At 40.6% G+C, this 21,642-nt stretch overlaps 1 protein-coding gene across 3 annotated transcripts; it reads right to left on the bottom strand.

Moving 5' to 3' along the window:
- Window positions 1–1,936: 1,936 nt before the first annotated feature.
- npdc1b (neural proliferation, differentiation and control, 1b) lies at window positions 1,937–19,644 on the bottom strand. 3 transcript variants are annotated; one of them, XM_068311871.1, is made up of 9 exons: window positions 19,298–19,644; window positions 8,345–8,512; window positions 6,870–6,959; window positions 6,581–6,793; window positions 5,480–5,546; window positions 4,802–4,883; window positions 4,126–4,205; window positions 3,894–3,993; window positions 1,937–3,287 (listed from the first exon to the last, which is right to left on the bottom strand). In XM_068311871.1, exons 1-9 carry the CDS (start codon window positions 19,365–19,367, stop codon window positions 3,216–3,218), a joined length of 942 nt encoding a protein of 313 aa, XP_068167972.1. In that variant the 5' UTR covers window positions 19,368–19,644; the 3' UTR covers window positions 1,937–3,215. The 3 variants fall into 3 exon arrangements, with proteins under 3 accessions (XP_068167972.1, XP_068167973.1, XP_068167971.1); XM_068311872.1 differs by lacking the exon at window positions 1,937–3,287 and having other exon boundaries at window positions 3,310–3,993; window positions 6,581–6,724; XM_068311870.1 differs by lacking the exon at window positions 1,937–3,287 and having other exon boundaries at window positions 3,311–3,993.
- Window positions 19,645–21,642: the final 1,998 nt, after the last annotated feature.

Here is a 21,642-nt window from a genome sequence, read left to right as displayed (position 1 = left end):
TATTTAAAACAAATTTTCAATAAATGGAATATATAGCAACTAATTTAAAAATGCTGAAATTACTTCTAGTTAATTCTGTTTCCAACACTAAAATAATGATATTAGAACTATTTTCCACCACAGTCAGTGTCATGTATGCTGGAGCTAAAATACTTCAGGTGAATAAATCCATAATAAGGCAGTATTTTATGGAAAATAAAAATGACTTCACACCAAACAGTTTCAGGTTATAGAAATATTTATTCGATTTTAGCTGTGGCATATCCACATGCATGCTAAACATGGTGGTAAAGAAGTTCTTTTTAGTGTATAGAATTTGTTATATGTCGTCTGAAAACAGTCTGTATCAAAGATATCTAGCCAAGGTAGTCGGTACAGGTCCTTCATCACGTCCACTCACCATCGGAGAGGAAACACAGCAAACAGCTCAGTTTCTGATCAGCTTTCTGAAAGGAAAGTTGAGCCGCGTAACTTTTTTTATTTTTTTTAAAAAGGTCAGCATTATATCTTTATCTTGTCATACTTCCTTTGTTCGGCAAGCTCACATTATACTCTTTACAACACAGTTAAAAGATCCCCAGTGGTAACAGTCCACTGGTATCTGCTGTATGCATGTTTTGTTTTGGGTTTTTTTTTACATTTCATGTATGCGTATGTGTGCAGGTCAAGTACAGGATAACATGCTTGTCCACTGTGGGAGAGCTGAGAGGCCGAGTCAGTGGGAGCAGGCTGATAAAGAGGAGCCACAGACGCGGCTTTCCTGAGAGACAACAGCGAGAGGCCACAGGTACGTCCACATTTCCTGCACTGTTTCCCTGCCAAACACCCGACACTGGAGCTGTACAGTTAAGACCGGTGTGTAACGGAATTTATACAAATTACAGAAAGGGAGTTGTACACATCCAAACCAATAGTTTTTTTTAGCTCATAACATCCATGAAGCGGGGCACACACTGCGCGAAGAGAGACAGCTGAATTCTAATTCATACAAGAAAATGAAATCCTTTGTGATGATGAGCCAAAGTTCACGGGTTATGTTCTCACGCTGCGTGAATTGATCATCTTAAGGAGTAGATTGAAATCTCTGAACCAAAAAAAGAACTGAGTTGGTAGTGAAAGTTCACTGTCTGTCTTTTCCATCCTGTGCTCTGAAGAAGAAGAAGAACAACAACAACAACAAAAAAACACAAAAGGCTCGAAAGGCAGTGTATGGCCAGCTTCACAGGATAATATGTGTACAGGTACGTAGGTATCATTGTCAAGTGTTTCTACCATCAGACCTGTTCAGCTACAGCAGGCCACAGAACGTTAGATCTGTGCATTCCTTGTGTCAAAACAGTGTCAATGATTGGATAAAACTACTGAATTAAAGTGAAATGTTTTCCATTTGTGTGTGACCTCTGACCGCCGCATCTGAAATTCATTTGTATGGTCAGAGACATAACGTTACTGCATATTCCTGCAAGTCCCAAAATAAATTTAAAACATAATATAAATTTCATTATATGAAAATAAATATTTTAATTGTGCAACTTCTAAATTAACACCAAGTAGAACTACAGTATCTTTTTCAGTGATAAGTGTCAAAAATGTGTTGTAAAATCTCAGGACTTGAACATCCAATTGGATGAAATGCACCAATCAGAACATTTCAATCTGTGGTGTGTTTTTTCTACTATAATGATCATGCCCCACATTTATAGGAGAATTTCTCCATGTATTTAGGATTTGTCATAGTACATCGTGACATAATAATATTTATCTGGATAAGATTTTTGGTCTAATTGACTTGAGGTCAGTATCATACAATCAATATTAGACATAAATAAGGAGTTCTCCTGCTTAACACGGCAGAATTGTAACAAGTGAAAGCTGCTCAAATAAAACAGCTTTCATTTGTTTCTAATAAATATTTCTAAATAAAAATTATTTTAAAAAAAAAAGTAATGTTGACATAATGTGTTGTTTCTGCTTTCTCCTCTACATGCAACACAATGAAAACTTTTACATACAATAACATGTAATGGCTCAAATAAATTTGTTGTTCAGAGTCATCTGTCTTTTCCACTCCTGTAGGATCCTTACAAATACTGTCGTCAACAATAAATAAATAAACAAACAGCTGGGTATCTGTCACAGCACTCAGGAACAGAACGTGTTAAACATACATTGATTGGGAGGTAAAATATTTCCTGCACATGTTAGCAGCTATATACAGATCACAAAACCATGGGGACAAGCCATGTTAGTCAGATTCCATATGTACACGATGGACTCGCTCTGGTTCAGAGTTCTAGGTCAAGTTTCAAATTCCTTTGAAATCATTCTTTTTTTTTTTTGTCTGTACCAAGTTTGCACAAGAAACTTGTATAAGATCTTTAAATGCATATCGACTTCATAACACAGCATCATCAATTCATGCATAGAGGAACTAGAGTGAGAACACGATGGCTACGTAACAGACTAATAAAGGTCACGGTGCTGCATGGAGGTCAGGAAGTAATAAAAATCACATCTCTTTTTAAAAAGGACAGTATTTTCTGCACTATAAGGCGCACTGGACTATAAGGCGCAGCTCCACTGAATGGCCTATTTGAAAAGATTTTTCATGTATAAGGTGCTCTGGATTATAAGACGCGCTGTTCGTTTTTGAGAAAATTAAAGGCTTTTAGGTGCGCCTTATAGTGCGGAAAATACTGTACTTAAACCGAATTACTTGAATCTGCAGTGACATATGGAGTATTTAGTGACTAATACCAGGGATAATTACAAATATATATCAATGACCTGGAACAAATACTAAGAAATCCTTGTACTAGTAGACTGCTGCAACAGTGCAGGCTATTATATTCAATATACACATCTGCTACCTGACAGAAGTCATCTTGGGTGCTTCTTGGTTGGTTGTAATGTTGGAAACAAAAAATGGGGAAGAAAGATTTATGGCAGAAAAAGAACAGTGTGGCTACAGAACGGGAGAACGTGGTCCCAGATTCACTTCCTGTTTAATCGCCTGTGAAGCCCTTCGAATGTCCGTAGAAGGGATCTCTCCTCATGCTTCCATACTCTCCATCCTGTCCGTTAAAAGGGGTCAAACTAACACACACACACACACACACACACACATATATTTAATGAGTGTGTGCATGTAAATTCAACAGCTTGTACGCAGAGGTGTTGCATTCAGAGCGTCAAAAAAGTCTCAGTGTCCAGGTTTACTTGTGGAACCTCTGAAAGTAAAGGGTGGAGTCGTCAAACAGGGGGTTCTTCACCTCCATTTCCCCCGTCTAAGGAATGACAGACAAGAACACAGAAGTCATAAAACATCAAATTACTTGAACTTGAACATTGGATTGGAAATATTTTTTTCTCTCAGCAAGGATGATTTTGACTTTTTTTTTTTTTTTAAAGGCCTGATCAGGGGGTGGTGAGTAGGACAAAATGCAATTTGTTGCAGCTCCAAATAAATATTTTTATGGATGTGAGGGTAATCTTTTTATAGCTAAAAATAGGAGTAGAAAACTGCAGCTACTTCCAATATGTAGCCGAAATGAGGATTCAGCAAAGCATGAAATGCTTCACCCTCGCTTTAGAGGAGATCCTGAGTGAGTTAAAGCCCAGCTGGCAGGCCTGAGCACTCCAGATAATTACCAGGAGATTCAGAGATTTGTGGCTGTTGTTCCTGTTGTGTTTGAACCCCAGCAGATACACAGCAGTGTAACCTTTAGTCTTCATTCACTTAGCTATTTATGTGCGGGTAACATTCTGTGTTGTGCATACCGCTATAGTATAGCATATATAACATAGCATAGCATGGTATAGTGACATGTACAGTATGTGTTCTGACACCACATGTAAAACTCTGCATGCCCAAACCAGACAAACTGACTCACAGGGGCCAACCCAGGACACTCATACACGGTGAAATCGCCATCGTCGTTCTCTTCGTCTGTTGATGCTCCTGAGTCAGGAACTTTGGGTTCATCCCTGTTTCTGCATGAGTGTTAGGATAGAGATTAGGGTTCACATTAGGGCTAAGCTTAGGGTTAGAGTTAGGGTTAGGGTTAGAGAGCGCAGGGGGAGATGAGACTACGGTGAGTGTGTGATGGCCAGACGGTGACTCACTTCTCCAGGGAGAGCATCTGCTGCTTCTGGTGCTGGTAGTGGTACATTTGGGCGTTGTGGGCCAGCTTCTTGTCCCCAGGCTGGAGGAACACAAGGGTCAGATGGAAAACACACAACATTGTTAGTTTGCATCCACAACAGTCGTCATTCACTCGGCAGCATCTGTCAGTGCTGCATGTTAGTAGGACAGTGATGTTTGTGTCTCTGGGCGATAGACAGATACGACTAATGAGAGTTAATGCTTTGTTGTACGGAGCAGTAGATGTCTGGATAAGCATGCCGATGCTAAATAATGCTAAATAATGCTAAATAATGCACATTTTGTGTACCATCTGATCTGATGGAGTCATTTTATGTCAATTTTTGCCCATCTTCATAAAACGCAACACAGGTATGTTTAGTCAATCTACATTTACCCGACCATGAGTCCAAGTGTGTTTGGAACAATCTAAGCCCCACACACTGTCAAACCAACATATGCACGACTCATATTTTATGATGACAAGCCAAGACCAGTTGGAAAAAAAAAAGGAACTTGGTCAATGCATCTCTACAGCGCCAGCATCACACGCTGAAAGCTTCAATCCCACTGCACTAAGGTGGAACTCAAGAAAAATGGCTGAAGGGATGGTAAAGATTCATTTGGAATCACCAAGGAAAACGATGTTCTACTCACCAAACTGTCAAAGGTTTGAGCTCTCATCAGTCCGTATGCGGGGTAGTCCACCTTCTGAGTGAGACGAACGCCTTTCTGCAATCTGTAAAAAACACGAACTGAAATGCAGCGCTGCTGAGGGTGAAACCTCTAAAAACAGGTTTTATATATTTCAATAGCAAAGAGATTCCACGGAGATGAATTTTGGGAAACAGAGGATATGTCCACGGTCTGTAGCTTTGTGCAAAATCTATCTCACAAGTTTCACGTTAAGATGCACATGCAATATTAAATTAGTTAAAATGATGAATAAAAATGCTATATACACCATAGCAAAAGTTTGATAGTTAATATTAAAGAAATGATTGTCGTGACTGAAGTCAAATTTAGTTTATGTTGGGATATAAATTATCTTTTAGAAGAAAATACCATGCCATCTCATTAAAATTTATTTAAATCTATTCATTTTTTTCTGTGATAATAAACATCTTTCACTTTAAGGCAGGTGATCAAATGAAACAAGCAGCCAGTTAATGAAAGCAAGTATTCTCACATTTTGTGCACAAATTACATTTTATAATCAAGTGCATTAGCAGTGCCTTAATCAATACTTACAATATTTATTCCATCAGCCCTGATTGTTAAATTACGAGCAGTTTGGATCAATAATGAGTTGTTTAGACAGAGTAAAAACCTTACCTGACCCAACACACTCCTGCTACAACCAGAGCCATAGACGCCACTACGATGAAGACGCTGCTCATGACTGAAAAGAAATACATGCAGACCTTTAGAGGGAGAAAATTCTGTATACGTCCATGACTATTAATAGAAGACATGATGCCTGACGGACGGCGTTGGAAATGCGGATGAAGCCGAGCTCAGAGCTGTAAGAGACTGACTGTGTCCGCAGTGAAAACAGCGTTGATGACAGTAATGGAGTAAAGCTGAACGAATTGACAGCAACAGATGAGCTGTGTTCTGTACCGACTCAGAAAAAAATCTGTGGTGAGTCCCGAGATGTCAGACCATGAACTTCTAAAATGTCTTGAGACAAAACATCCCTTTTAACAAACTGGCCGGAAAATTGGGCAGCCAGAAGAACGACGGGGCGGCAGTGGCTCATTCCACTAGGTCGGGTCACACACACACTCATATATATATGTATATATGTGTGTGTGTGTGTGTGTGTGTGTGTGTGTGTGTGTGTGTGTGTGTGTGTGTGTGTGTGTGTGCGTGTGTGTGTGTTGCAATACCAACTGCCTGTGCTGAAAGAATGAATGAATGTAAACTGGTAAATGACTACTAAATACTATCATTAATGGGTCATTGTTAGTTAATTCATATAAGAATTTATATTTACAGATGATGAAAATGAGTACCTCTTTTAATACTTTCATTAAATGCAATTAAATATTAACTACAGAAGTGAATTCTCATTAATATAACACAAGAAATTTCTATCAAGGTAAAAATCAATACCGTAGGTAACATGAAAACCATCAAATTTGCAGTATTTCATGAGGTAACTTTTTATTACCATGTACTATTAAGTAGTACCTGTTTACTACTGTTTCATGTAATGTTAAATAATGTACCTTATGGTAAAATGACAGTCATAGGAATTTGCTTGACATTGCTATCATTCAGATGCTTGCTGGGACAACAATAAATTTATTAAAAATGTTAAATAATTATTCTGTATATGTAATATTAGTTATATATTCATATGATTCAGACGTAGAGCAACTTTTTAACCTCATGTGGCAGAAGGAAGCTGAAAGGGACGGAGAGACTTACTGATGAAGACGCGGTCATTCGAGGGATACGGGAGGATGATGGGATCTCTGAACAGAGCTGGCGTGTGATTGGTGGTGGTGGAGGTGAGTTGAGTCACGCTGGTAAAGACTCTCTGGCTCAGCGGCTGCTCAGTGGTGGATGACGCTAGATGGGATAGGATGGACACCGGGAGCTGCTTGGATGCAAGTTTTGAGACATCCTGGAGGGGTGGAGCTAACATAAAAAGTCAAAGTCATTATTGTAAGCAGGGATACGGTTAAAAGACACAAAGTTGTGGCATGTGTGGTACCTGGAAATCTAGTTTCAGTTCTCTGTTCACTGATGATAGCAGAGAGAAAGTCGATCTCCTGATCCAGCTCAGGAGAGGTGATCTCTTTACCTGGAAAGGCACAGCATCAAAATCTGTCACTGGATTTATCAATACAGCGCTCGAGCTCACTCATCTGTACTGAATGTGTTTTTTTATAGAATTAAAATAAAAGGTATTTATATTCAGGCTACAACATTCAATACACATTCCCATGCCTCGCTACTCCAAGGGAATCGGGTTGAATTGGTTACATTTTCCTCAAAGGACATTAATATTGTTATTGTTATTAATTGAAATTAGATTTTGCACGTGTGTAATATTAAGTTATACATTGGATAGTGGGCGGCACGGTGGCGCAGTGGTTAGCGCTGCTGCCTCACAACACGGCGGACCCGGGTTCGAGTCCCGCTCTGTGCGGAGTTCGCATGCTCTCCCCGTGTCTGCGTGGGTTCTCTCCGGGTTCTCCGGCTTCCTCCCACCTCCAAAAAGCATGCGCCTCAGGTTGATTGGCCGGTCCCAAATTGACCATAGGAGTGTGTGTGTGAGTGAATGCTTTGTTTGTTTCTATGTGGCTCCGCGGTGCACTGGCGTCGTGCCCGGAGTGTCCCCCGCCTCACGCCCTGAGACTGCCAGGATAGGCACTGGCTACCCCGCGACCTGCGTTAGCGGATTAAGCGGGTTGGAAAATGACTGACTGACTGATGACATTGGATAGTATTGTGCTTTGGTTAATCTATACTCATTGACCTGTTTTATATAGTCCTAAAATATGTTTGCAATATTAGTTTAGGACCATTTGAAACAGGCTATTGTTATATCTGAAGGAAAAAAATTAAATAATTTTTTAAATTAAAATTTTTAATATAAAATTTTATTAGAAAAAAATTTAATAGATATAATCTGATGATCTTGTGATCATTGGACGACCCAATCTACCACTGAGCCACTGCCGCCCCCTTGTTGTCACTGCTTGTTGCTTCTGCTGTTGTGGTAACAATAGTTTCAACATTCAGTCAGAAACAGGAATAATAATAAAGTATTATAGTTCTTTTCCCTAAAAGAGGAACAATGGCTAGACACAAGTAAAATGTTGTTACATAAAGCTGGAGAAGAATATCAGGAACAAAAAAGGGCTTTGATTTGAGGTATTTACTCAGATTTCAGTTTTTGCAGTTTTGTGTGTGTGTGAGTGTGTGTGTGTGTCTTCACTGCAGTGTTTTCTCAGTGTGTGTATGAAAAGAATGAAGTCATAGAAAGATGTGGTTCTTCATTAGAATCATGAATGAAAAGCCTCAGGGGGGTTATGGAGGACAGAGTAAAACCATAACAACAACCAGAAGGAGAGAAAAACTTCTAATGTGACCAGTAACAGATTGAAAATTAATTTTATTTGAAGTTTTATTTTTCAGTCTGTGCAGATGGAATGGATGAAACCTGTCAAATAAATCTCTTACCTTTAACTGGCTGAGCAGAGTGAGAAGGGTGTCGCCTTCTGACCACACAGTGGCCGTGGGAGTTCTCCACCAGTGGGTGCAGACAGGGCCCGCAGCGTGAGCTTCCCGGCTGGCAGAAGTTTCGTCGTGCTCGGGCGCAGTCTAAACTCCGAGGGCACAGATGAGTTCCTGTGGACAAAGACGAGAGTCGACCTGCTGAAACGCTGTGATTTTTTTTTCTTGACATACATTTTATCTTCAATTTAAACATTCCACAGCTTTACTTTGAAATTTCAGAAAATATTCTGTTCACAATTCTTCTTCTTCTTTTCCTTTCGGCTTTTCCCTTCAGGGGTCGCCGCAGCGAATCAGTTGCCTCCATCTAGCCCTGTCCTTTGAATCCTCTTCTCTCACACCAACTACCTTCATGTCTTCCCTCATTACATCCATAAACCTCCTCTTTGGTCTTCCTCTAGGCCTCCTGCCTGGCAGTTCAAAACTCAGCATCCTTCTACCAATATATTCACCATCTCTCCTCTGGACATGTCCAAACCATCTCAGTCTGGCCTCTATGCAAATACTGCATCTGTAGTACTCTTTTTTGTCATGAAACCATACTGCTGCCCACAAATGTTCACTTCTGCCCTTAGTCTAGCTTCCACTACTCTCTCCCATAACTTCATTGTATGGCTCATCAGCTTTATTCCTCTGTAGTTGCCACAACTCTGCACATCTCCCTTGTTCTTAAAAATGGGCACCAGCACACTTCTCCTCCATTCCTCGGGCATCTTCTCACTATCTAAGATCCTGTTGAACAACCCAGTCAGAAACTCTACTGCCACCTCTCCTAGACACTTCCAAACCTCTACAGGTATATCATCAGGACCGACTGCCTTTCCACTCTTCATCCTCTTCAATGCCCTCCTCACTTCATCCTGACTAATCTTTGCTACTTCCTGGTCCACAACAGTCACCTCTTCTAGTCTTTGTTCTCTCTCATTTTCCACGTTCATCAACTCTTCAAAGTACTCTTTCCATCTTCCCATCACACTACTGGCACCTGTCAATAGGCTTCCATCCCTGTCCTTAATCACCCTAACCTGCTGCACGTCCTTCCCATCTCTATCTCTCTGTCTTGCCAACCTGTATAGATTGGTCTCTCCCTCCTTACTGTCCAACCTAGCATACAAGTCATCATAAGCTTCTTGTTTGGCCTTTGCTACCTCTACCTTCACCTTACGCTGCATCTCCCTGTACTCCTGTCTACTCTCCTCAGTCCTCTCAGTGTCCTACTTCTTCTTAGCTAACCTCTTTCTCTGTATACACTCCTGTACCTCCTCATTCCACCACCAGGTCTCCTTATCTACTTTCCTTCCAGATGACACACCAAGTACTCTCCTACCTGTCTCCCTGATCACATTAGCTGTAGTTGTCCAGTCATCTGGAAGCACCTCCTGACCACCCAGAGCCTGTCTTAACTCCTTCCTAAAAGTCATGCAACACTCTTCCTTTTTCAGCTTCCACCATTTCGTCTTCTGCTCTGCCTTTGTCCTCTTGATCTTCCTCACCACCAGAGTCATCCTACACACCACCATCTTATGCTGTTTGGCTACACTCTCACCTACCACTACTTTGCAGTCACTGATCTCCTTCAGGTTCCACCGTCTACACAAGATGTAGTCTACCTGTGTGCTCCTACCACCACTCTTATAGGTCACCCTATGTTCCTGCCTCTTCTGGAAGAAAGTATTCACTACAGCCATGTCCATCCTTTTTGCAAAGTCAACTACCATCTGTCCTTCTGCGTTCCTCTCCTGGATACCAAACCTGCCCATCACTTCCTCATCACCTCTGTTTCCTGCACCAATGACAACTCTCTCACTTCTAGGCATGCACTGCACTCATGAAAGTCCAATACCCACTAACAACATTGAACATCACACCTTCTATTTCTAGCTTCAGACTCGTCACTCTATCTGACACTCTTTTTACCTCCAGGACATTCCTAACAAACTCCTCCTTCAAGATAACTCCTACTCCATTTCTCTTCCCATCTACACCATGATAGAACAACTTGAACCCTGCTCCTAAACTTCTAGCCTTGCTACCTTTCCACCTGGTCTCCTGCACACACAGTATGTCTACCTTCCTTCTCTGCATCATGTCAACCAACTCTCTACCTTTTCCTGTCATAGTTCCAACATTCAACGTCCCTACTCTTAGTCCTATACTCTTGGCGCTCCTCTTCTCTCTCTTCGTGCAAACGCACTTTCCTCCTCTCCTTCTTCGACCAACAGTAATCCAATTTCCACCGGCACCCTGTAGGTCAACAGCGCCAATGGCGGTCGTTGTTAACCCGGGCCTCGACCGATCCGGTATGGAAGTCACAGGTTTGATTCGCATTTTTGATTTGGCAAAAGTTTTACGCCGGATGCCCTTCCTGATGCAACCCTCTGTATATATCCGGGCTTGAGACCGACACAATAAGACACTGGCTTGTGCCCTTTTGCGGCTACATTTCACAATTCATATGACTTAGGTTGAAAAATTGAAAATGAAGCAGGCCTATTATAAATCTTCAAGCTTTGCTTAGCGCAAACAGCTAGACCACATGTGTCAAACTCAAGGCCCGGGGCCAAATGTGGCCCGCCACATCATTTTATGTGGCCCGCGAGAGCATAAAAGGTCAGATTATCTAAAAGTAAATAGGTCAAAAGTGTGCTTTGACAAAAAAACTACATTTCCCTGCAACAATCTTGTGAGTTGTGTGACTGAAAATAATCATTTCTAACATTATCTCCTGTTATCAGACAGCTAACAACTGAAAGATAGCAGCACCTGATTTTACTCCTGTTTTCTGATGCTGTCTGATGAAGCCCCCCCTCCCTTAAGCCTCCCTCCAAAGCCACGTGAACGCTCGCTGTTTGACTGTCCTCTAAATCCAGCTGGTACACGTGTGAGCGGTGAGAGGGACAACGGGACGGGACGGTGGGATAACACCACAGTTAAGGGCTGGATGGGAAAAAAAAAAAAAAAAAGCGATGCCAGATACTCTCCAGAGGAAACCCTTAACAAGTTTTCATAAATAACAAAGATGTTATTTATGAAAGATGAATAATGTAGAGAAGAAATGCAGGAAATGTTCATCATGTTTTCTGAAACATGGCAGGAAGAAAGGAGGAGAAACCACGGATCATTAATAAGTTTACCCACTTATCATTATGTTAACATTTAACAACATTAACTTGTCCTTATTACCACTTATGAGACTGAGGCTCCCAACTCACCAGTCAAAAATCCCCTGCAGGGTAGTAAGGCAGCAATCATAGCACTGATTTTTATAACTTGTAAAGTGTTGGGTCCCTGTGTTGTCATGATTTGGTGCTTTCTTTAGAAGACCACCAGCCTTCAAGGATCACTGAGCTCTGAAGAAAGAGACTCTACATCGACATAAAGATGAATCTTTTAAGGCTTTTGGTGACATGGACTGAAACTGCAGAAAAGTCTGATCATGAGTACTGAAGTTGTGACGTTTTTAAATTCCTTTTTGGGAAGTCGGGTCATAGTGTGCCTGGTTGTCACTGATTGATTTACATTCTAAAGAAAAAGCTGATCCAACATCTTCATGTTCTACGCCAATGACATGATAACTCGGGTTTTTTGTATAACCACCACATATATATGTATAACCATGTATAACCAAAGAAATAGGATATTTATTGCTTAGAAACAAAAATTCAAAAGGGTTTTAAATAGGGTGAACATGTCACTGAAAATAGTGTATTTAAAAAAATCATCTTCAATTTTAACTTGTTTTTCTGGACATTTTCTTTGTCATTTATATATGCATTTATTTATTTATGCCATCATCACTAAATAATATTATCTTCAGTCAGAAATAAGAGGAAGTAGCTGATAATGTGCATCAAATTAAAACTCTGATATTCAATATAAAATACTTTAGAAGTCATAACACCTCTGTTATCTCTGTATTAACAGGTGAATAAAAGGGGACTGCTGTGTTTTCCACCCATCACACCCCCTACAGAACTCAGTGACACTAAAGCACGGCTGCAAACGCTGCCTTGCAGGGAGTATCTGTCGCACTTGTTGTTCTGGTGCAACAGTGGATTCATTTATTTCTTCGTTACCACATTGACATCTGAGGCCAGCGCCGGCGTGCCCAGACCCATTCAGCTGGACTCCAAAAGATCTAATGCCACAGGGAAAATAATTAGAGGCAGCTATCGATATTAATCTCTTTAGCTTCTTCATCAGAATTGCTCGTCTCCGCTGCAGGGACCTAGGCACTGGTTGCTATGACGACTGCCATGGCAACTGAAAGGGGTGTGACATCATCAAGGGGGTGAGTCACCACACAGTTGTACAAATCAAGGATGGATAGTTTGTGGCAAAGAGAAGAAAAAAACAGATAGAGACAATAAAATGATTGAGGAAAATGTGACAGAAATAAATGTAATGAAAATAGAGTCCAAAGCTGCATGGAGTTATGCAGGACTTGAACTTCAATGCATACTATTTATGCAAAATCTTGTGCAGCCATCTCCAAAATTTACAGTTGTTTCCACACATTTTCAAGGCACCACATATTTTCTGGCAAAATTAATCAAACATTTCCACACTAATCTTTTTGCCCCTTTTGCCACTGTTACGCAGACGCCTGTGCTTTTGTAATCATCCTTCCGTTAATAATGTCACGGCTGAAGCAGCTATCAAAGTGTGTACCTCATTCACAAACACAATGACCTGCCCTTGGAGACTACAAGAAGCCCTGGATAATCTATGCAAAGCTTTACAACTAGACGACGGAGAGCAGAACGCTCTGGGAACAATAAGCTACCCAGTTTCTCTCCGCCGTGGTGTAGTGATGCTTGTACGCCTGAGATGAATCAGCTGCACGGAGTTCATCCAGAATCAGAGGAGCTGAAACACCCAAACTGTCTGAAACGCCTCAGTGAGTAATGATAGAATTTACATTCCTCCACTGCAGGTTTGTAATCTGAGCCCAAAGTCCCCACTGCCAGAGAACACAAAAATGACTCGGGTGAAAATAACATTTTCCAAAAAATCAAATTCTACCTTAGTCAGTCTGTTCCCATGGTGATTCATCTTTAAGCCCTGGCATTGCTATATACATTCAGGGTTGTTGAAGATTTTTTTTTTAACTGTTTTGTGTGACTTATCACATCACCCCTAAGAAAGCTGTACAGTATCTGTCATTGTCTCCACACCTGTTGCGAAGAGCCCCCGTGCAAACACTTTATTAAAACCCCTTACAGCCCTATGATCACGCCGGCATTCTTAACAAATAAAGTCTGTCATGTGGATTGTTCTGCGCATGTTTACGTGACAGTATAGATATGAAATTGTCTTCCGGTTTTTATTTGCAGCTTATTGATCTCGGAAAACCAGATATATAATCGTTTACATTTGATCTAAGAAAAGCGCTTCAAACGGCTCCTTATCGTCAGACGCCGTGTTTCAGTCCATGTAGACGCCGTCGTACAAGCGGTGACGCATGTATTCACGTGACGTAAACATGCTTTGTGCTTCGTACGTGTTCATCACGTGATGCAAACATGTACGGTGAATGGTGCATCTTGTCATGTGATGCAAACGACCATGCGCATGATTTACGCATTTTATGCGCAAATTGTGCGCATAGTCTTATTTTACAAAACTTCTTTGAAGAGTGGCACAAGTGACACAAACTGTATATAATTACATTAGAAGCCTATGGCAAACTTTTTTGACTTCAAAATCAATTCGATGAGCATGTTTTTGGTTTTTATGTGCATTTTATGTGTCTATTTTGCCCCAATATGTCAATATAATAACTTATAGTTAATAAAAACTCTTCTATTCATAGCTGAAGTTGTGCTGAAGATAAACATACCAAGCATGGGTATGGGTACAGCCAAAATAGATCAGGGCTGTAAGGGTTAAGGCCAATCAAAAAGGTTGCAAAGTGCGTTAGAGCATTTACTCCACTGAGCACGCTCGACTTCCATCAGAACTCTCTGAGCACCAATGACCTTCTCAGAGTCAAATACAGTCTCCTCTAAAGTTCCAGTTTCCTAGCAACCATGTGTCTTGTGATGGATGAGAAAAGAGGAAATATGGTCATTCTTCTCTCTTCTCTCACTTCATCTCCACGTTCAACTGAATGTTGTCCTCAGAGAGTTGAAGTTAAGGTTTTGGTAGCTTCACAGGTTTCAAGGCCCGTGTTGTATTTCCTGTCTGAACTCATCAGATTCCAGTCAGTTCGGATGACTGCAGAAAGGATCGGCGGTTAAAAATATCTTAATATTCCAGCAGAATATTGACACATTTGATCGGAAGCGAGACTTAAAAACATCACATGATCTCATTTAGTGGAGGTAAGATGAACAGTTCACATTTCTGTTCATGAGGTAGACCCTGGTGTAGTGACCTCATCATTATGCTTCCTCAGAGATGATGGGTTCAGAGATGCAACAGCTGATTATTGACACTGTAAAATATTTAAATCAAGACAAAACATGACAGATTTATTCTAGAATCCTGAAGATTCCTCAAAGCAGCCACTACCTACGATTCTGCTGTTAAAACCTATAACAAAAAAACACTTGACAGACTCAATTTAACGCAATTGAAGGAATAAACACCTCATCAACCCTGGGGATTCATTCCAGTTTCCAGTTCATTCCAGTTTGGAATAAAACATAAAACATAAAGATCATTTAATATTACATTCCGACATATAATCAGTTATTACCAGTAAAAATACTGTGATACATTTCATGAGCTTTTGGTAAATATTTGGCTCATTCTGTATTTGATAGAAGCAGTAAGTTTCAAACTAACTTCATCAGCTGCACCAAAATATTTGGAAAGGTATGAAATGTTCCCAAAACACCTGATTGGTCCAAGTGTTTACCTGATTGGTAAAGTGTGTGTGTTTTTAAGGTTCAGTCATTCACAAGCCGACACTCGGGGGTGTTCCAACTCTTCATTGTGACAACTGTATGAAGAGTTTTAGCACACGGAGTCACGATTGATTTGTTAAACTGCAAATGAGTCAATTTATTTGTTTTGGAAGAGACAGCATGATGCATCATAAAGTACTCGAGGACACACTGACAAACACTGCCTTAATGAATAATATGACATTCACATATGAATGAATTATGAACAGCTCAACAGACTCATAGCAGCAGCTCAATGATCTGTGGATGTGATGGCGGTGTGGAAAACACAAAAGTATCAAAGTATTTATGTGTTGTGATATTGCGCTGATTAACTTTTATTGCTATTTAGTGTTTACTTCCAATAACATTCATCGTATGCTGTGTTCAAAGACCAAATCCCTGACAGCAGGGAATTAGATACTCACTTCCTAATGTGAAGACATTTTTGTTTGATTCTCTTTCTAAATGTTGTTCTTGGAGCTGCTGACTGCTACCAGCTGCTTTTCAGATCTACAAAACTGAAATCACTCCTTCAATACTGACAGTGATTCAGCATTGGTATAACCTTCAGTCCAGCTTAGAGGATGAACAATCACCCCCCCAGTAAAACAGCCCCATCACCAACAGTCAGAGATAAAGGGTTCCTGTCCAGAGCTGCATGAGGCCAGGTTAATGGGGAGCTCCCGGGTCGAGAGAGGATCACCAACACCATCAGCAATGAAATGTCAGGATGACATCCGGTGGGTTCACTGCCGTCAACTAGTGAGTCATAATCAGATTCAAGATGAATAATGAACAAATGGCTTTACCTCGGATTATATATATTATGCTCAGAGGCTTTTTAAGGGGTTAAAAAAGGGGAAAATACCAAACTACAAACCAAGAGGCAAGTAGATCTTTAGTAAAGAAGACACCTCTACAACATCTGTCACTAACTGGGAAGGGTTTAGACTTCTTACTCTGCTTTTAAAGGCCGACATAAAACACAGTTTGTTCATAAATGAACAAACCATCATCTGATGGCTGCAAGAAGAGAAAAACCTTTTTACATCCTGCTTCACAGCGGTGATGTAAAAAGGTTTGACCTTAAGAAAACTAGGTCAAGGTGATTTTTCAACATTTGTACACTCAGGAAGATAGACGAGAGAGAAGGCTAGTGTAAGACAATGTTTACCTGACCCTGACCTACCCTGAAAGTAGGTCAGGGTAAGTCGCGGGATGTTGCAGTCTCTGACTGCCTTGTTCATTTTGTTTCAACATTTTTAAATTCAATAGTCTAAAAATTAATAGACTTTTTTTTGTTATAAATGTTGCTGAGATTATCTTCAATCCCCTGAGAAAAACCATTCACTTTGGAGCGTTTGTTGACGGTGATAAAACAGCACCTGCTTCTCTCTTCCCGTCAACAGTACTCTGGTTTTCTGTCATTCGGGTCTTGTTGAACAGAGAAGCAGAACAGAGCGTCCAGCGCCTGCGGCAGCAGTGGCCTCCTTCACACGACACAGGCCTTAATCAGATTATGTGTGATTAAGTGGGCGACTGGAAGCGCCGAAGCTTCAGCCCATCAGGGACGGCAGCCAGGACTGAGGCTCCGACGACCCACCTCTCAGACCCGCTTAACCGAATGAGGGGGGTTTCAGGACGCCTTTTTCCTTTGGCCAATGATCAAGTCTCATCAGGAACACCATTCTGATGGCTGATGCGGTTACTCCACACAGGCTTTAATCCTTCACATGCTGATAGATGACTTTAGCCTGATCAGACAGCACAGAGCAGGTTATTTTTGGATCTACTTCTTGAGAACATATTCATCCAGTGTATTGATGTCGTTTGCAACAGAAAAAAACTGTTGCCACAGAGAGGGTTGCCGTGGAGCTCGATTGCGGTATGAAACTATTAAAAACACATTAGTGATAAAAATTGTTGCACAGGGGAATGGCTCACCACAACACTAGTGTTTGTGTCTAGAAATATCTAGCCTCCTTTCACATTCAATTACATTATTCTTTCTCATTTGATTTAATGGGAATTTAATGATCAATTAATAGTTTGAGATGAAGTAATTTAATGAAAATGCATTCTTAGGCCTCACTTATTCCATTTTGGTTACCTCTACTATTGAGGTGATGATTTCGGTGCTTGGTTTTTGGTTGAATATTTCTTTTGGGTGTTTGTCAGAAGGATACCTCAAAAAGACATTTCACATGTTTGTTTGTTTTCTTTGACACTGTAAGGTAAGAGAATTTATATTTGGCAAGTATTTAGCCTACTTTACATTTGTTCTTTGTTGTTTCTTACGATCAACCAAAAATATTCAAATAAATTTAAAGACATGGATAAATTCTGGAATTCTCCCGTTATCAGATATTATAAATCAAAATTCGGTGCTTTTATTTCAAGAAATGTTCAAGTCACAATGGAAAAACTGCTTGGGGAACATTATTATGGATTAAAAACAAATTAGTGGGTTTTTTTTAGTACTTTCATTACTATATATTCATTTAGTATTTTTAGTACCTCCTGTGATTTGATGCAAAATCATGAATAGAACCTGCAAGCTATTCACAGACACCTACAACCATGAAGTTACTGGAACAAATGCATCATTACCAAGAGTGGCTAAGATGACATTTATTAAGAATAGTTTAAAAAGAAACAACAACTATAAAACTGATAACATCTGCAGAATAAACGTACGTATCAGTGACTGGATGTTAACCTGCTCTTCCAGGTCGGTGATGAGAGTCCTCCAGTTCTGACAGCAGGAATGTGTTTCTGAGGACAACCAGTCCACTCTGATAACAAGCTAGGACACCAACATTCCCTCTGACACACCCTGAAAACATGTTCCATCCACTTCTCTGCCACTGAATCATCCATTTCCCACCTCACAGCTTAATGGCTTCCAAACCATCACACCGCACACGTCAGCCGGTGAAGAGCCAGGACGCATCGCTGTGAGCCGATCGTGCATCAACGTGGCACAAAGCATCTGAGCAGCTTCTCAAAAAACTCACCAGGACATCCCTGGATGTCTTTGGGGCATGTACGGATCAACAGCTGGTTTAAGCTCCGTTTAGTATTTCTATCTTCTCCCATTACACTGAATATTCCTCTGAGGACTCAGTGGTTGTGAAAACCACTCCAGGTCCTACTCAGCTAAACTGTAATCTTTTATAATCAGGTTTGCTTATTTAATAGAACTTTTAAAACAATTGAAAAAAAAAACAAGTAAAGAAAGGCCCAAATGTGAATATAATGGAGCTCATCCTCGCATAGTCAAGTATCAGCCAATGACTCAGTTAGGGGTGGAAAACATGAGTTCAGTGATATTTGGACTTTTTAATTAGCTTGGATTTATTTTTATTTCATCTTTTTATTTGCCGATGTAGGCAGATGTTAATTTCTTTGCTCAGACTGCACCAAAGGTTGTAGGAACTGTGATTCATACAAAATGATCCCATCGCTCTGCCTTAAAACATCGCTTTCAGTCTTTTCTGGAAACCTATCCAATTTCAAATTATGGAAATGAAAAAATAGGAATCTCTTAAAATAATCTCCACATCACAAAAACACAGAACTTCTGTCCTTTTTGTTGTTGTTTTTGCAAAAAGATTTGTGAAAAATGTGAAAGGTTTTATAAGTTGTGCTCCAAAAAAATCAATTTGGCAGACAGACCCCCCTCCTCACTTTACTTGTGACGACAAACAATAGTCACAAAAAAAGCTCCTACAACAATTTCATTTTATTTTTTAGTACTTTCATTACTATATATTCATATCATTTCATTTTTTAGTACTTTCATTATTTTATATTCATTTTATTTTTCATACTGACAGTCAGATCAGACCTCCTTCACATCAGGTTTTTGCACCAACACAAATAACCTGGAACAGTTTTAAACACTCCAGTGGGGCCCCTGCTGTGGGACCCTGAGGAGCGTCTGCCGCACAAATCAGGGGCTCGGTGATGAAAGGTCTTCACACCGGCAGCATCTCCTTACCTGTCAAACAGGTGCTCAGAGCCAACAGGGCCGCGAACACCGCAGCCTGACCGAGCAGCGGGGCCCGCATCCTGGCCACGGTTCCGACGACTGACGGGGGACACGGAGGCCGACTGAAGGAGGAGCAGGAGGAGGACTGTCGGTGCTGCTCATTCCCCCATCCCCCGGGAGGACGACGAGAGAAAATCAGCAAAAAAGAACCCGAGCAGAGAGGACCGGCTTTCAGGCAGCGATCATCCGGATCCTTCGGAGGTATTTGTCGCAAGGTGTCCGTCCGCCAGAGGCCCGGAACATGGACGCAACCCGATGACTGGCGGATGGATTCAGATCCTTACAGCTGAGCTCGAGCGGCGGCACGTAGGTGTGTGACGTCATCACGCAGCACCGCCTCCTTGCTGTCTGCGGGCGTTTCGGTGGAGAGGAGATGCCCACGTTTAAAGATAACTCACCGCGACCTAAAAAAAGACAAACAAAAAAAACAAAACAGAATCCTCTCTTCGTTTTTGTATTTGAAAGACGTAAATATCAATTTCATTTTAAGAAGTCAGTTTCATTGGATTTGTGTTCAAATACTGTAATTCATTTTATTTACATATAGGCGTACTCTTATACAAACGGTATTGTTTGCCCCTTTATGTACAGTATTTATACTGCATAATGTATTTGTGCTGCCTACCAGCATTACCATGAATAGTCGACTCCCAACGCTGCTTTTCTTAGTTGATCTCCTTTATGGAAGATGTTTGATCTCAGTGGGCATACCTGTTAAGTAGCGGCCAAATTCATCACAGTGGGTACTGTTCAGAGTGGGAGACATCATCTTTAATGCTTCAGTGATGCTGAATCCTCAGCGGTGGACGTTAAATTTAATCATTCAAATTAGCCACAGATTATGAAACCGCATCAATCCAGTCTAAACATGAAACATAAATGTGGCAGCACATCCTGTTTAGGCAGGGTTGGATTGAATTTTCAAATCTTTCATCATCAGATTTTAAAACCAATAAAATATATGTTACAATTAAAAAGTTGGCCAATTAGAGGTGAATGGAATGAATGAATGAATGAATGGATGGATGAATGAATGGATGGATGGATGGATGAATGAATGGATGGATGGATGGATGAATGGATGGATGAATGAATGAATGAATGAATGAATGAATGAATGAATGAATGAATGAATGAATGAATGAATGAATGAATGAATGAATGAATGAATGAATCCCACCACAGGAAAGTCAACATCTATTATTCTTGACCTGCAAGGGTCAAGGGTGATGCTCGAACCGATCCCAGCTGGCTACCAGTGACAGGTAGGGTAGACCCCGGACGGTCATCCTAATCTCTGGAGGTCTAATACTGTACATTTGATGCTTTGGCGCCCTCTCCTGGTCTATAGGTAAATTGTGTGAAGTGACAAGACAAAAGACGTGAATTGATTAGGAATCCTGACATTTCCTGTCCCATCTCAAGTTTCCTGCTCAGCGCCAGGTCAGTGATCCCTGTAACAGAACTCAAGATACAAAAATACAGGAAGTTGAAGAAAAATTCCTCCTCCACTGGTCTTGTACTGCTGTGGTGTGAGGTGTGGGAACTGACAGTGGGAGGTGTTAACTCACCTACAGAGCACTGCCGAGGCACCCTTGAGCAAGGCGTCGTCCCCCTTTACAAGTTGCTCATTAGGGCGCACCAGGAAGGAGCTGCTCGCCACTCAACCTCCCACTGCATGCCTGCTGGCCCCTTCTGTGTGTGTTCAGGGCCAGTGCACGTGAATATATATGCAAACGATTGATTCCTAGAGTTGCTACTAATTTCCGGTATATAACCGGAATATAAAGAAAACTAAATTTTAAAAAAACTTCATCTGATATTTGGTCAGGAGTGAGCAGATAAGGATTACACATTCATTCATTGTTGAACTGCTCTTTAAATGTACATCATAAGCATATATCCACATAAGAGAGACATTTGCACCCAATTTGTGGACAGTATAGTCAAACACACTTCACACCCCAGCATCTCCTTGTTTGACTTGCTGTCTTCCAGCAAATGTTTCAACATTAAAATCCAGAACAAACAGACTGTTGAAGGGTTGTGGCCTCCACCACACCCCTCCCGTTTGAACAGTGATCAGGACCTGTGAACAAAAATCAAGGACACACACACACAGTATATATATACTGTGTATATATATACTGTGTATATATATATATATATATATATATATATATATATATATATATATACACACACACACACATACACACTGTATATATATACAAGTTTTATATATATACTGTATATATATATACATACATATGTGTGTTATATATATATTATAT

Source organism: Antennarius striatus, chromosome 3 (assembly GCF_040054535.1).
Source record: "Antennarius striatus isolate MH-2024 chromosome 3, ASM4005453v1, whole genome shotgun sequence".
Taxonomy (NCBI): Eukaryota; Metazoa; Chordata; class Actinopteri; order Lophiiformes; family Antennariidae; genus Antennarius; species Antennarius striatus.
This window is presented reverse-complemented; position numbering and strand designations above follow the sequence as displayed.

Excerpts from the sequence above, each read along its gene's own strand:
- npdc1b (XM_068311870.1), bottom strand. The coding sequence starts at position 19,367 with ATGCGGGCCCCGCTGCTCGGTCAGGCTGCGGTGTTCGCGGCCCTGTTG. Across the intron at positions 6,960-8,344 it reads CTCTGCTCAGCCAGTTAAAG|GTAAAGAGATCACCTCTCCT; the intron begins GTAAGAGATTTA and ends GTGCCTTTCCAG. Across the intron at positions 5,547-6,580 it reads GAATGACCGCGTCTTCATCA|TCATGAGCAGCGTCTTCATC; the intron begins GTAAGTCTCTCC and ends ATTTCTTTTCAG.